Here is a 17010-nt window from a genome sequence, read left to right as displayed (position 1 = left end):
ACATCATTATCCATTAGGCAAATACAAATAAAAATCACAATGAGATAGCATTTCACATCCACTAGAATAACTAATAATAAAAACTGGAAAATAACAAGTGCTGACAAGGATGTGGAAAAACAGGAAACTTCACACATTGTTGGTAAGAATATAAAATGGTGCAGCCGCTGTGGAAAACAGTGTTTTCTCAGAAAGTTAGGTGCAAAATTACCATATGATCTGGCAATCTAACTGTTTCATCAATTACAACAAAGGTACCACACTAATGCAAAATGTTAATAATAGGGAAAACTGCATGGGGGTGGGGTATATGGGAACTTTGTACTTTCTGCATAATTTTTCTGTAAACCTGCAACTGCTGAAATAAAAAAAAAACACTACAAAAATATTTTTAAATTCTTTTTCAAGAATCAAATCACTAAGACACCAAGAAGTAAACTGCCAAAAGACAGTTTACTTGTTGTCAAATAACATATTTATAAACAAATATTGGAGAAAACGGTCTTACCTGTACATATAGAAATACATACTGGAACAGTTAAATATCATTTTACACCTATTATGTCAATATTTAAAAGATAATACCATGTGCTGGCAAGTGAGGTGAAAAATGATCAGTGGACTGCAAATCAGAAAAACCTTATATAGAAAGCAATAAAGACATATCTATCAAAAGCTATATATATCATCATAGAATTTGATCAAGTGGTTCATCTCCTGAAATTTGGGAATGCCTATGGTCACGTTATGTATAATAGTGAAAAACTGGAAATCCACACAGTTCTTTAATAGAAATATAATTGAGTAAATCATGGTACATATTAAAACTATGTAACAATATGTAAAAATTATTTATCAGTGTAAAAAACAAAATATGAAAGTATAGATAGATTACAATCATAATCATGTAAAATTACATTTGCATAAAGTCAAATATTGGAAGAGAATATGGAAAAATGTGAAAACAGTTGCTCTACTGGTATGGTAAAGCTCAGAGAGAAACATATCCCATTTAAAACTTCTTTTAATTGTGTTGATATAAAAATAAATTACAATTAAACATCACTTTTTTAATTGCCTGTCTTCCCCACTAGAACATAAACTTTGTGAAGACAGGATAGTGTCTCTTGTGCTCAGCGTTATATCACTAGCTTCTATTGTGTAATTCACGAAAGAATGAATGAAATACATGAGAAACATCAAGATAAATGCCCCCAAGAAGGGAGTGGGGATAGATTATTAGGAACAAATAAAAGGCTCATCTCTATGTACCTGCTTCTGAGATCTAACTCGGGGGGTGGGGGGGGAATCAATCCACTGAAGAATTTCTGGGAAGTTTTTCTTCCCTCACAACCACTGGGGATCTAGAGAAAGGCACAGGGTCCTGGGAAGTGTGCACAACAACGGAGTTCTTCCAGGATTTTCTGAAAACAGAGTCAGAAAGGACAGGAGCTTCATATCCTTTCCCTACCCCCAAAAAACTCATTGCTCTCTGACTCCCAGAACCTTCCACATAACTATAACTGAAATTAAGATGGGCCGGTGGGGAGAGGGGGGAGGATTATGGCAAGAGGGACTGGCTATGTGGAAAAAGAGGACAGAAAAAATAGATCAGCAGGAAACAGTATTTTTAGTAGGAACTTAGAGCTGACACCACCCTGAGCTTTGGCTGAGAAATAAAATTCTAGGTATAAAAACCAATAAGAAGCTTTAAGGTATTGAGCTCTGGAATGAAAAATCCCCTTCCCTGACAACTCAAAATCAGTCTGTAATATGCCAGAGTCACCAGAAGGACTCTAAGTTATCAAAGTATTACAAGCATTAAGAAAACACACAGGGAAAAGAGGCAATCTTTAAGTTATTTTTCAACCAACCTATGCAGCACCTGTCACAGACCATACAGGCTCTTTCCAGCTTAAGCAACTTTTTATCTGTCCTTGGTGCATCTGTGCAAAAGCAGCATCAATTGGCGAATGCAGAGCTCAGAAAAGAGCTTAGTTGCACAGAGAAAAAAAGAGCACTGAGTAAGGAGAAAAGGGTACAGAGTTAAGAGGAATCTAAATTTCAGACGCAGCTCTACCTATTTCGGTGCTGCAACTTTAAGCAAATCACAAATCTCTCTGAGCCTTGATTTCCTAATCTAAATGTGAAATTATACCAATTTACCTCACAAGGTTAAGGTGACAATTAGATGATACATGCAAGTCAAAATATATTATAAATTGTAAAATTTTACTTACATATATGACAAATGTTACATTTTCCTTCCAGGATCAAAGTTAAGTGCATTTTTCAACCAAACCTGACCTGCAGAAGCTATCTAGAGGCTGCAGGAAAATCAGCCTTGTCCCACTTTGCCAAGTCAACTGATGGTTTATTCTTCCATAGAGTAGATTTTTCACATAAGCAGGTGAGAATAACGAATGATTGTTTCCCCCAATCTTCGTCCTAAAATTCCACTGTTAGTAATTCATTCCTTAGAGTTAAAGAAGCTTTACTATTTTCATACTCCTTCTAAGAAAATGCAAAAAACCTCAAAAGGCATTGCCAATAATCATTAATAACTCATAGTTGAAGATTAATAACTTAGCCTGCTGAAAACTAAGGGATAGGAAATATGTATGCCAACAATAATTTGACCTAATTTCCTAAGGACCTTTTGATTTCAAGTTTTTGGTCTCACTGTCTCCAACCACTAAAATTTTCCTCAAATTCCCACATTTTAACCTCTAAATCTCCCAGACTTTTTTTTTTTCAGAACATATGTTCACTTCTGGAATGGGTTCCAGGTCATGGGATATATATGTTCACCGACAATGAGAGGTATCAATTGGGAAAGAGGGCACAGAAAAGTAAGAAAACAAAATCCACCACCTCCACAGTTCTGATTAGAATCAGCAGCCCTGTTACTAAGGAAAACCTAATTTTATTCTCTACATTCTGACTCCTAATTCTAGAAAATCTGCCCATGACAATACTTAAAAGGGAGTTAAACAAGGAATTCTTCCTCACATCTACCCTCAATCCCACCTGTTCTATAGTTTCAGCCCATATATATTTAAATCAATAGCGTGTATTACAGTTTGCAAACCTCTTCCCTAGACTATCTCATTTGATCTCACAACAATCCTATGAAGAAATTAGGGCAAGTATTACTACTCCAATGTTAAGGATGAGGAAATTGAGATTCAGAGAAAAGGAGTAGCAACTTGTTTAGGGGCTGAATTAAACCCAGATCTTCTGACTCCAAATCTCCTAAACTTTCCAGAACATATGATGCTTCTTGAGATCTTCTGGCTCCATTTTCTCCAGAGAAGATATCCACCAGTCCAAATTTTCCTGACGTCACCTTCCATGGCACTGTTTACTGGCTCTTTGTTTCAGAATTTAGCAGATTCTGCAAGAGAATCCCAAGCTAGCACAAAAGGGAAATCAATAAGCTAAATACCCTTGGAAGACAAGCCTGAAAATGCCTAGAAGAATTGGTATTCTGGTCCACTTAATACAAGCTTCCAACCAGATTAGCTAACAACCTAGTAATTCTATATAGCTCTGTGGCTCCTGAAACTCAATTTAGGAAGCCTGTAGAACTATACACAGGTCAAAAAACCTGGAATCTAGTTCTGACTCTACAACTTCCCGGCTATGTGAACTTGGGTACCCACCTTAACCATCTCGAATCTTTATTCCTTCATATATAAAATGAGAATTATTAATTACCGCCCCAAAGTACTATTATGTGGAAGATTAAATGAGACAATTGATGTGATCATGCTCAAAATACAAAGTTTCTTCAAATAAGCCAGCTTGGAAACATACTCCCTGGAAACTGTTTCAAAACAGTGTTTTCTAAACTATGTGCAACAAAGACTCCAACCAAAATAAAAGAATATTCATCAAGATTTGATCTATTTTTCAAAATTATTTTTAGTGACATGGAAACCTGTTCATTATTTTACTTAACTTGAAGGCTCCTATAAATCCTCATGTGGTAAGCTGTTGTCTTCAAGCTGCTATGAAAATCTGCTTGTCATGGTGAAACATTTATTGAACATCTCTCATGTGGCAGTCACTGTTAGAGCATTTTATAGTTTACTTCATTTGATTCTCTATAAGAACCCTTTGAAACATATTTTATCTCCTCTTTACAGATGAAGAAACTAAAGTTCAGAGAACAGGAAATTGCCTAAGATCAAGCATGTGTTTGTGTCATTGAGGTATTGTGTAGGGTCAAGGAGAAATTTGGAATATTGTTATGAAGTCATTATAGAGCATGGTGGTTATGAGCATGGACTCTGGAGCCAGACTATCTGGGTTCAAATCCCAGATTTGCTGTGAGCTTTTGTTTTCTCATTTGTAAAATTAGACTAATAATAGTAATCTATTTCATAATCTAGTAAGGGTTAAAACAGTATCTGCCTAGCACATAGTAAGTACCCAATTTGCTAGCTATTATTGTTTCTCCCACCTTCCTTATCCAAACTTGTCTCCCTTTTTCCCTGTCCTAAAACTTTTATGCCAACTAGCCTAAATCTCCTCTACACACATCTTACTCATTACCGGTATTATGCTTTTGCTCTTTCTCTTCCTTTTATCGGAAATGCATCTCTCCTTCCTCACTAATCTAAATCCCACTTAGCCATCAAAGCCTAGCTCAGATTTACCCCTTTCTGAAACATTTCCTGGCTTCTCTAGCTCACGGTGATTTCTTCCTACTCTGAACTCTGCTTTATACTGTCAAACAACTCAATCTCTAAAAATAAAGTCCTGGGAGGGCCCCTGCAGAAAAAATGATTTAGCCCAAATTCCTAATTTTTGAAATAGAAATTGAGGCTTAAAGAGTTAAATTGCTCATGGTCATACAAAAAGCCATTTGGCAGAATCAAGTCTTGAGTCCAGATGTTTTAAGTGTTTGCAATGCTCTTTCCACTACAGTATCCTAATTTTGTCTCCCTTGAGATTCTGTAGGAGTCCTCAAAACTGAACGCATATATTCTTTAATTATCTGATTACGAGTATTTCACTGATTTGGTAGCCTTCATGGCAGTTAAGACACTGGAGTTAATAGCTATTTGCTGATCAACTGATCAATCTTTCACTGGTGCCCTTTTGTCCAATAGTTAAAATGTTTGTGAAAACAGAACTCTATACCATCAGCTATTCATCAGGAAGAGGAAGGGACAGAGGAGGGAAATATGATCATATGTATCCCTAAAGTCGCTTCACAGAGTTCAACAAAAGACTCACTCTAGAACTCTGCAACTAGAGGTATAAAATAAACACAGTCTTCAGCTGTGTTATCATTATTATTAAATTGGGGCCTTCCAAGGTTTCAAGTCCACTGTCCTCAATTTCCTAACACAAAGCCCAAGCCTCTTTGTGCAGGATTAAATTAGGTGGAAGATATTGTATAAAGTTGTGAGATTCCTTCAATGGAGAAATAGATAAGGGGCATATACTTTAGAAAAGGGATTATAGTTGTATTTAGGAGGACTAAAATGGAAGAATGGTGCTAGAGAGGAGGAAGAAAAGAAAGAGACCCCACAACTTAAGTGAACAAAGACATCTCAGTGCCTAGGCTGAGAGGGGAGAAGCAGAGAGCACTCCAGCTATTCTCCAGAAAGAAAGAACAAGCATAGGGTGCTTATTCACATCAGGGAAGGGTGAATTAGAGAGGGATGGAGCAGGTACAGAGTCAAAATCATGTAAGGGAGGGTGTAGGATATTCTAAACTAGTAACAGTAATTAATGCTTTTAAAGCACTTTACAGTTTACAAAAGATTTTTATATACACCACCTCTTGTAGAATAATCACTTTGGTTAATGTAGCTGTCATTTGTCTAAATTTACAAGGAGTTGAAGAATCAATTTCGCTCATCATTCATAGTTTCAAATATTTTTTATGAGTCATTTATTAGTTTGACAAAAAATTACTGGGAAAAAAACCTCTTTCTTACCAAATGCTGGGGACACAAATAAAAGTTATAGTCATTTTCTTCAAGGAGATCCCAGCATTGTTGAAGATGGGGAGAGGAAGAGACAAACAAACAAAACTTGATTATAATATAGTGAGTTAATTGCTATGAGATGTAAGCAAGTGTATTGTGATTTCTAATACAAATTGAAAGAATTAAGGAAGGCTGACTGAACCGAACTGAGTCTTGAAGATGATCAAGAATTATCTAGGCAAAGACACAGGCAGAAAAGCATTTCAGATGGTAAGAGTGGCATAAATAAAGACATAGGGGAATAGCACATTCGGTTAACTCTAAGTAGTCTGTCGTGGCTATAGCAAAGTGGATAGTGAATCAAAGAAAGGCAAGACTGAAGAGGTAAGCAGAGTCAGATTATGAAGGGCTTGCTGTGTACTTTCAATATTTGACAATCACAAAGCTGTTTTAGTTCTCCAAAACTCTATCCCACATTATACTGTTTACTCCATTTAAGCTGTTTACTTTTTAAGAAAGTATATAGTTTGCGATAGCTTTGAAGACCCCTTAGAGATCAGCATGTTCAACCATTCCCATACTCTTACTTTGCAGTTGAAACAAGAAGCCCAAAAAAGCTATATGGAAGAAGGTACAAAAAACTTCGAAAAGGATACAGGCAAACCTATAACCCAAAAGAGAAAGAAACAAGAAAATTGGTTAGCCCAAGATTGGAATTGCCGACTGAGGGGAAAGTTCTCTGGATATGGCAAGAAGATAGGATACACTTCAGAAAACTGGGCTCTTTGAGAACCAAGTGTCATAGGGCAGAGAAACTCTAGTCCAATTTTATTCCATCTAACCTTTGCTCTGCTGTGGACCAAATAAATAATATTTTCAATATTGTGGGCTGCCACAGCTCTCTTAATCAGTCTCTAAAGACTTATAGAGTGGTTGAAAATTAGTAATTAAGTGAAAGTATCCTAAAATTTACATTTGAAGAGAATGAGGATGACTTTCAGGATTCTAATATATACCTTTAACCATAGACTACTCTTCCTCTCCATTGTTCTCGTCTATCCTTTGTCTCATTCTTTGAATCTTCCTGTTCAACTAAATTTGGCAAAGATTTACTGAACTCAAACTATGTGTCAGACACTCCGAGGGATGTAAGGATACAAAAATAAATTAAAAACTAAGCCCATCCTCAACAAATTTCCTATCTATTGGTGGAGGCAGGTGCATAAATAGATAATTATGTTGAGTCCAGTGATAAAGATATCCACAGGATTGAAAAAGGAAGGGGCACAGATACCCAGAACAATCAAGGGAGTTAGAGAGGATTTCTCATCCCTGAAGTGTGCAAAATAAACATTCACCTGCACAATAAAATTTGGGGAACTCAAAAAAAGGGACCAGGATAGGTTGGGTATTTGCAATTGGAAACAAGGAAGGACACAACATAACGAGTATGGCACCTAACCCTTTACAAAGTGTTTTTTCAGAACCTTATTTTAATTCTCACAATGCTATGCGATATATATTGTTATTTCATGTTACAGATAAGGAAACTAATTTTTGTTTGTGTTATTCTAGAACCTAGAACAGTGTCTGCCATACAGTGGGCCCCAATGAAGATTTGTCAAATGAGGGAAATAAGGGGGGCTTAGAGACTTTATGTAACACTTATGGGGTCATATAGCTAATGGTGGAGCCAGAGCTCAATCCTAGGTCTTTTGACCCTCAATCCTATGCTTTCACATTCTTTCGTACTGCTAAAAAGACGAAGAGATGGGGAGCCTGAATATAATCTTAGTTTGCTTTACAATTTTTCTGCGTACTGGCAACAGTTTCAGAAATGCTTACTGTCAAGCAACAAACATCAAGGCCAGCCTATGCCCTCCAGATCTTACACTCCATGGGCATCCTTAAAGTTCAGGAACATCTGTGGTATATTCTCCCCTTATTTTCTCCAAAGGTGACTTGTCCTTCTAAGCTACTTTTTCCTGCCACACTGAAGTAGTATGTGCAGAACAGAAAAGTCTTCTAGATGATCCTCTCCTCTCTCTAGAGTTACGTGGAGACAGAAAGTTGAGTACGGGTTATCAGGGACAAGAGGGAGCAGAATGAGGAGTTAATGCATAACGTTACAGAGCTTCTGTTTGGAGTGATGGAAAGTTTGGGTAATGGATAATATTGGTAGTAGTACAACATTGTGAATATGATTAATGCCACTGATTTGTACACTAGGGAGTAGCTGACACAAGAATTTGTATGTTGCATATATGTTACCACAGTTAAACATAGAGAGATTAAGGAACCAGTGACAATTAAATGAAATACATGATCCTGGCCTGGAACTAATAATGGAGGAGTAAATGCACAAAAAGACATTATTGGGACATCTGAAAAAACTGGAATATGGACTGCACACTTTGTATCAATATTAAGTTTCTTGAACTTGACAGCTGTACTTAAAGTGGTTACATAAGCACCCTTGTTCTTAGGAAACGTACATGGAATTGTTAAGTAGTCAATGAGCATAACATATGCAACCTACTCTCAAATGTTTAGAAGCTAGATGATAGACAGAATGATATAGCAAATGTGGCAAAATGCTAATAGTTGGTAAATTTGGGTATCTGGATGTGGGATATGTTGGAGTTCTATGTAGTGTTTTTGTATTATTTTTACAAATTTCCTCTAAATGTGAAATTATTTCAAAATAAAAAGTTAAAAAAAAAAAAGAGCTCTGTGTAGGCTTCTGGCATCCAATGTCATCTAGGTGGGAAGTTGAAACAAAGGATGACAAGCCACTCAATGAGAATGCAGAGGGCCTCACACTCAAGATTTAGTGGTACACACACAGTGTGAGTGCTATTAAAGACACACACACAAAAACAGGATAAACTGCCCATTCTAAGGCCACTGTGTTTCACCAAGCCCTCATTCCATGCGATGGAGATGATCCCCAAAAATCTGTGTATATATCAAGCAGTGGGGCACTTATTATTTAAATGAATCCTATGATGAATCCTTTTGCAAAAGAAACAATCTATTTTATAAGAAGAAATCATCCCCTATTTTATCTGCTGGAAAATCTGACACTTTTTTTAGAACTCTATCAATATGGGTTCAGATCCTGACATTTCAGCTTAATAGTCTGTTCATTTATCTGTGAAATGGGAATACCTACCTACTGCTGAGGGTCACTGTGAAGATAAAATAAGATAATGGGGACAAATATGTTGTGTAAATTGTAAAGCACTCTGCAAAAGGCAGTGTGCTAGTTTGGAAGTATTATGTCCCCCAAAACAGCATGTTCTTTGATACAGTCTTGTGGAGGCACATGTATTACTGTTGATTAGGTTGGAACCTTTGGATTAGGTTGTTTCCATGGAGATGTGACCCACCCAACTGTAGGTGATTAACTCTGATTAATTTCCATGGAGGTGTGGCCCCACCCATTCAGCATGGGCCTCGATTAGTTCACTGGAGTCCTATAAAAGCTCAGAGAGAAGGAGCTCATAGCTTGTTGCAGCCACAAAGGACACTTTGAAGAATGCACAGGAGCTGAGAGAGGAGCTGAAACGCAACGCAGGAGCAAGCAGACGCCAGCAACGTGCCTTCCCAGCTAACAGAGATTTTCCAGATGCCAATGTTCTTTCTCCATGAAGGTACCCTAGTGTTGATAACTTACCTTGGACACCTAATGGCCCTAAGACTATAACTTTGTAACCAAATAAACCCTTTACAAAAGCCAATCCATTCCTGGTATTTTGCGAACCGGGAGCATCAGCAAACCAGAACAGGCAGGAATCCAGAAATCAATGCCGTTAGCCAACACATCAACATATGTATACAAGTTATTAGGCATATCAGAGAGAGAAGAACTCAACCACAAGTCCCCAATTCCCACTGTTGAGGAGGAAACACACAAATACATAGCAGCCCTAACAGACTACCAGGATCTCTTATTCAGGATATCAAATGGTAGCAACATTGTAAGAAGGAGGTACTTGAATAGGGGTTACTCCAAGGTGAGCTTTTCAACCAAGGAAACATTTCATCTTTTGACATATTCCTCTTCCAAAGATTTATAATTATTATCACAGAGAAAAAAATTACAGAGCTAAAGTTTTTAAAGAAAATGGCACAAAAACTGTACCATGGAAATGTCAAACCGGGAAAGATGTTAGAGAAGGTCTGATCCAATCCTCTCATTCTATAAATTTTTGAGAATCAAAGTCCAAAGAGGCAAACAGGTTTACCTAAGAATACATGATGAAATATTTTTATCAAACATTTTTAAGTTCTGACAGTCACAGCTTCAATCCCCTGGAGAGCCCATCTCTGTGTTCCCACAGCATTCTACACATACTAATTACCATATTACACTAAAATTCTGTTTAAATACCTGTTTTCTCCCGTGTTGGACAGGAAGCTCCCAGGAGACAAATCTTGTGCCCAACTCATCCTTATATTCCCAGCAAAAATTAATCCTCAGTTAAAACTGTTTTGTAAATTTGAAGGCAAGGTTTGTACTTCTGGCAAACTTCCTAGTTAGGCCTTCATTAGGTTTTTTTCCCTTTGAGGGATGCTCAGCAACATATTAAAAAGACTAATGTTGCTACAGATCTGAACTTGGGTATGGAAAGACAGTAAGCAATCTTAGGTAGATAGGGACAGTAAGGTAAAAATTGGTCCCTAAAAAGGTCATTATTGCTATACAGGTCCCATTAACTTCTATTAAATTGTTGGATTTTGATGACTGTGTCTCTAAGAGGTTCCTGAAACCATTTTTAAATGACCTATAGTGAAGCAATATACACAAATATTATGCACAATAATATATAATAATATATCTGTCATACATATTATTATATAATATTGTACATATTGATGCACACAAGTATCAATAATACAAATAAGAAACAGTGAAATTGTTGGTGTGGGTATAGTGTAATGTACTCAGCTGATTCTTTTAAAGTACTTACAACTCTGCAAGGATTCCTTAAAACAAGCAGACATAAACAGTATTTTTAAGGATGAACTGGATTAAATTTGAGGAAGTTTAAATTAAAAGTGAAAAGAAAATGAGTTGGAGTCAGAAGTTGTGAGGTCTAGTCACCATTCTTTCAGTAACTTTTTATTTAACCTTGGGCAAATTGTTCCATTTCTCTGGGCTAGCTGTTTACTGAGGTTCCTTCAAGTTCAAACCACCATAATTATAAGATCGATAGGACCCATCAGTCATTGAGTCAGGGGTGGTGAAAGACAACCCTAGTTAGGAAAGGAAAGCACAAGGATACTGTGGTACTGTGATATAGTGAAAAAAAAAAATATATAGTAGTGAGACTGAAATTTTGGATTCTAGTTCTGATTCTACCATTAACTAGCTGAGTAACCCTGAGCAAGTCACTTGCCAATTCCAGACCAAAATTTCCCCATTTATAAAGTAAGTCAGATGCTCTTCCAGCCACTCACAAGCCCTGATCCAAACTGACTACTGCAGAGTGACCCTATTCTTAATGAAAAGTGCAAAGACTGGCATGAAGAATAGAAAAGAATAGAAACAGGTGCTGCAAAATAATCCATTTTCTTCCTTGTCTCCTCCTTTTCTGCCACCATACTTCCCTTATACTGTCCAATGTCTGGACTGAGCCAACCCTATCACTTTTGACTCAAATTCGTCAAGGCTCAGTTCAAATCTCAACTCTTACATGAAGACTTCCCTTCCCACTCTAGCCCACATTGGATGTCTCACTCTTAAACGTCTACAGTACATGTCCCATTTGCATTGCTGTTGTAAAGATTAAATGAGACTTGTAAAGAGCTTAGTACAAAGTAGCTGCTCAATAAATGGGATAGTAGTTGGTGTTGCCACTCCTTTAGCACTAATCACATACCCTTCAGTGCTGTGCTTCTCAAACTTTAATGTGCATATGAATCACCTGGGGATCTTGTTCAAATGCAGATTCTGGTTCAGTAGGTGTGAGGTGGGACCTGGGATTCTGTGCCTCTAACAAGCTGCTGGGATAATGCCAATGCTGCTGATTTGAGGGCCATACTTTGAAAACAAGAGACTAGTTTTCAGTAAACTTTTGTTTTTAATGTATTTATCTTATCTACCCACCTGGACAGTAAGCTCCTAGAAGGCAGAAATGTCTCATATTTCTTGGCATATGAATCCTACACAGGTGTACTCAAAAAATTTCTGTTGACTTATATATGTAGTCTCTAGACAATCAAGAGTGCCTGTGTTATACTGATTTCCAAATAGAACACTGAGATGTGTTAAGATGAAAGAGTTCCCTTGACCCCTGGAAATCAGAAACGCTTGCATCACTGGAATGGAGGCAGACAGGCTCTAAGAGAAAACTTACCTCTTCACTAGTGAGTGTAATCCAGGAGAAAAAGCAATATACACAAATGGACACTTGTTCCTTGTTTAAGCACAAAGATCATCAAAGAGCAGTCTTAATTGCACTTCAATTTCTGGTATTAACTTTAAAAGACATGCACTTGCAGAACAACAAAAAAAAATCCCACTAATAATAATTACTAATAATGTGAATAATAATTTAATTTTTTAGTGGCAGAGATATATTTTTCAATGATCCTTTAGTGTGCAGTTCATTTTAAGATCTCAGAAAACCAATAAAAAAAAACATTTCAAGTTAAAAAAAGGGGAGGAGGGGTTTTCTTCCCCCAATTTTTCCCCAGAAACTTGGTCAGTGGTAAGGTTTCCAAATCTCACTGCCCACAATTACACTTACACAAATTCAAAGGAATCTGCTGTGTAACAAGGCTGCTCTGAGAGGCTTCTTATTTTAAGCTTTTCTTTTAAGTCACCAATTATCTAAATGCTTGTTAAAATCCTCTTTATTTTGGCAATCTATAATTCAGATGGGAACAATATCCTTAAATTCTACCGGGAAGCTACACTCTGACTTCCTATTCTCAGCACCAGGAATATACTATTGGGTATACATGACACCTGCTCACTGTACTAAGTTGCTTAAGCTGTGAGACAAATTTACTAAAATGAACCTTAAGAGCAAAAAGCACCTTTTTAACACTATATGTGTCATAAACAGGTACTTGCTCCTTAACTCAGAGACCTTACAATATAACTGTTCATTGATATTTAACTGAGATGTTTTTAACAAATTTAGACACATGTTGAAAGAACACAAACTGTGAATCTGGGAATTGCTAGCAAGCACAGAAACATAGAAGCACAGAATCACTGTCAAGCACTAGACTCAAACTGGATTTATGAGTTTTAATAAATCAGAGAAATACTTCATAAATACTTCAGAGAAAATCAGAAAACAGTTGGGAGTCAGCCCACAGTAAAGTGGTTTCTATTACTTCCATCAGAAGTCCAGTCTCTAGGACAAGGCAAATTCTCTGGTTCATGCCAGGCAGACTTCCTAGAGAATAATACTATCCAAGGAGAGTTTCAAAGCTCAAGCTACTGAAGCATTTATAACTAAACATAAACCTGCAGCAGCCTCATCATTCCCATACAAATGAGTATCTACTCTACTTGTGGGTCCCTAGCCGGTATTTAGACCCCAACAAATGCCTGCAAGGTGCAGGAGGGCCAGATTCTTGCATAGAAAAATGAAACAACAGTGTCATTCTCATCTCTCCTCTCCTTGTCCAGATTCTGACCTTTCTTCAAGATTCATCTTTTGTGAAGCCTTCTCCAATAACTCACGGTTTCACTAATCACTCCATTTACTGACTGCCTTTGTAACACGTACTGTCTCAATAAATAATTCTAGATTCCTTCTGTTAACTGTTTCATGTATCCTTTTGTCTCCCAAATTTGAGTGTGTTCTTCTTAAAGTCCCCACACTGGCTAGCACCTAAGTAACTTATTATTAATATTGTTAATAATATAATAATAATGGAGAGGCAATATAACACAGTGGAGTGGCAATAATGGAGTCAGAAGTTCAGGCCCTGGTTCTATTTGCTGGCTATATGACTGTGAGCACAATTACTTACCTTTCTAAGCCTCAGTTTTGTGGTGAGAATTCAATGAAGCATTATATTTTGGTGCAGCGTTTGGCATATAATGCACACTCGATAAAGCTTAGTTACCTTCCTTTCCCCTTTAATAAGTACTTGTTGATTTGAACTGAGTTAGAGTAATTCTCCTATGGGGGCTGCCAATAGCACCGCTGTATGCTCTTAAACTTGCCCCAATACGCTATTGCTTGTGCATTTGCTATTTCCCAGCAAAGGTCCCTTCAGATTTTCTACTCTACTGTCAAGAAGAAAAAAAAAAAAAAAACAACCACACAAGTTTCCTAAATGACTACTCAGAATGGTAACATCAGCAGCCAGCGGGAGGGCATCTCCACATCTGCATCTCACTTTCACCACACCCACGCCAGCCCTCCCTCCCTCCAGGTCTCCCAATGAGAGGATGATGGAGAGAGAGAGGGAGAGAGAGAGAGAGAGAGAGAGAGAGAGAAGCAGTGAAGCAGCCAAAAGCGGAAAGAGAGATAAACAGCTCTGTGGTCCCTCTGTGCCTCCCTCTTGGGAGGGAGCACACAGGTCCAATCTTCAACCTCAACCCCTCTGAGAAAAGAAAAAAAAATAAAAGAACTCTTCCCTGAATTCCTGAAGAAAAAGCAACCCAGATTCCTCACCTGATCATTTCTTCAAGCTGGATGCCCCTTCCCCAGTCCAAGTCCACCACCACCCACGCCAACCACCTCCTCTATCAACTACATAAAATAGAATCACTTTTGGCTAATTCATCTCAAAGGGATCTCATTCATGCTTTCATCAACTGGAAGCAACATTTTCCCCCAGGCTTCAGCATTCTGAGTTGGAAAGATGCTCCATGTCCCTTAATAATAAAGGGGGGGGGGGATAATTCTTGAAGTTCCCTGTGCAGTACATTAAGGCAGATTTCTTTTTAGTTGTGCTCCTTTAATGATCCAGAATATTTTACATGTCTTCAATGTTTCCAGCTGAAAAACGCCACCATCACTTCCACCCCTACCCCCAACACACATAACAAACGAACAAACAAATCCACAAAATCCCTCCGGGCTGCATAAAAACACAAGAATTTTATTATTTTTGAAAGCAACTCAGCCACGCTCCAAGGGGACAAGCCCGTGGACACCTGGCTGAGCTACCACGTCTGTGATTTTACCACCCTCGATGGCAATCCTAGATATCAGCCTTCATCGGTCCAGGTTAAAAAAACTCCCACCACTCCCCTCCTCCCCAACAAATACCAATTTCCATTCCAAATTCACTCCGTGCCTCCTAAAGTAGAACCTTCTTTTGAATCGGCCCTAAATATCCCTTCGCGATTTGGGATCATTTCCCCCTCATATGTCAGAGCTGAAAAGTCTGCGCCCCCCCCCCCCCAAAAAAATAACACATAACTCTATTTCTTAAGACCTTTCCCTATTGCGTAAAAGTAGCTCCTTCTTTTATTAGTCTTGAGGGATTTCAGACAAGTGTGGAAATATTTTACCTCGAGTTTCATCTTTCCAGGCCGATCAGTGCCACCGACCCCCTCCCCACACACGCACACCCCCGACCCCCAGCACACGCGCGCTCCTCCCCCTCCATTTCCTCCCTGCGGGACAACGCACAGCCTCCTTCTCATTGGTCTTAAATTTTTGTTTCCTTGGCGACCTGGGACCATCTTAGCCTCAGCCTCCTGCGGCCCCGGGAGCCCCGAGCGGCGGCGGCGGCGGCCCGGGCACCTACCAGTCGGTGTGCGGCTCGTCGACCACCAGCAGCACCTTGGCCTTCCGGGCGGCGGCGGACGCGGGCGCGGGCGCGTCCACCAGGCCCGCCGAGGCGGCCGTCTGCTTCACGGCTTGGGACAGCGAGCTGAAGAAGCTGCTGCCCACCGACGGCGCCGCTGCCGGCTGCGGCGCGGGCGGCTGCGCGGGCGCCGGGGTCGGCGGCGGCCTGCGCTCGGGGCCCGGTGAGGCGGCCGGGGGCGCGGACGAGGGCGCGCCCGGGCCGGGGGGCGGCGGCGGCGGCGGCTGCTGGGGCTCCGGCCGCTGCAGGTCGGTCATGTAGCCATTGGGCAGGTTGGCGATGAAGCTGCTGTCCGACAGCCGGCGCCGCAGGAAGTTCATCATCTGGCTGGAGGGGCTGGGGACGCGCGGGGCGGCGGGGACGGGCGGCGCGGAGGGAGCGCGGGGCGCGGAGGGCGAGGCTGAGGCGGCCGAGGAGGCTGAAGCTCGGTCACCGCGCCGCGAGCCCAGCAGACAGCCGCGGCGGACTGGGCCGGGCCAGCCGGGCGGCGCGAGGCTGGGCGCGCGGGAGGGGGCGGGGCAGAGGGCGGGGCCAGCGTTCGCCCCGCCCCGCGCCGCAGAGCCGGCACCGCCCCCTGCTGGCTGCGGGCGTGGGGGGCTCCTGGCCGCGGGTCTCCGCGCATTAGGATCTGGGGGTCAGAGTGAGTCAGGCGCAACTTAAGTACGTGCATGCTGGGGGTGGGGAGAAAGGGAATGGAGTCTCTCCATCACCTTTTTGGAGAGAACAAGAGCCATGCCCTCCCCTTTTCTCTCAGACGGAGGCGAAAAATATCACCCCCACCCTGTCGTGGAGGGGACAGAGGTGTCAGCTTCACTACACTTAGGCGAGAAAGAAACGAGCCACCCCTTCATACATACACACGCTCATCCCATGGTGAGAAAGAAAAGGACCCTCTCCTTTCGCAGAGCTGAGGAGAAAGGTGCCATCTCCTCAGACTCCAGGTAAGGGAGAAAGAAATCATTCGCCCTACCGCTACGCCGCCTCCCCCCCCCCCCACACACCCTATGGGGAGAAAAAGAATACAACTACCCCTTCCTCAGTCCTCAGTGCTGGGGGAGAAAGGAAACATCTCCCCTGCCCCCAGGTGAGGGAAACAACTTACCCTCCCTCCCAAGCCAGTGGAGAAGTAAAGGGCTAACTTTAATATGGAATGCGGAGAAATAGAGCCTCTCCAACCTGTTTGGAAAGGAATGTAGGGTGCATTTTGGGCGCCTGCACTTTAGGGTTGGTTCACCACTCAGCAAGTTCTTCCATTCTCCTCACTGAC

The 17010-nt window shown here is 40.4% G+C and overlaps 1 protein-coding gene across 1 annotated transcript in view; it reads right to left on the bottom strand.

Moving 5' to 3' along the window:
* Positions 1–16214, bottom strand: part of SYN2 (synapsin II) — a 169533-nt gene extending 153319 nt beyond the window's left edge. The window contains exon 1 of the mRNA XM_037802165.1: positions 15684–16214. Coding sequence (XP_037658093.1) covers positions 15684–16066 — 383 coding nt within the window. The 5' untranslated portion in view covers positions 16067–16214. The remainder of the gene's footprint in view (positions 1–15683) is intronic.
* Positions 16215–17010: the final 796 nt, after the last annotated feature.

Source organism: Choloepus didactylus, chromosome 1, assembly GCF_015220235.1.
Source record: "Choloepus didactylus isolate mChoDid1 chromosome 1, mChoDid1.pri, whole genome shotgun sequence".
Classification (NCBI taxonomy): domain Eukaryota; kingdom Metazoa; phylum Chordata; class Mammalia; order Pilosa; family Megalonychidae; genus Choloepus; species Choloepus didactylus.
This window is presented reverse-complemented; position numbering and strand designations above follow the sequence as displayed.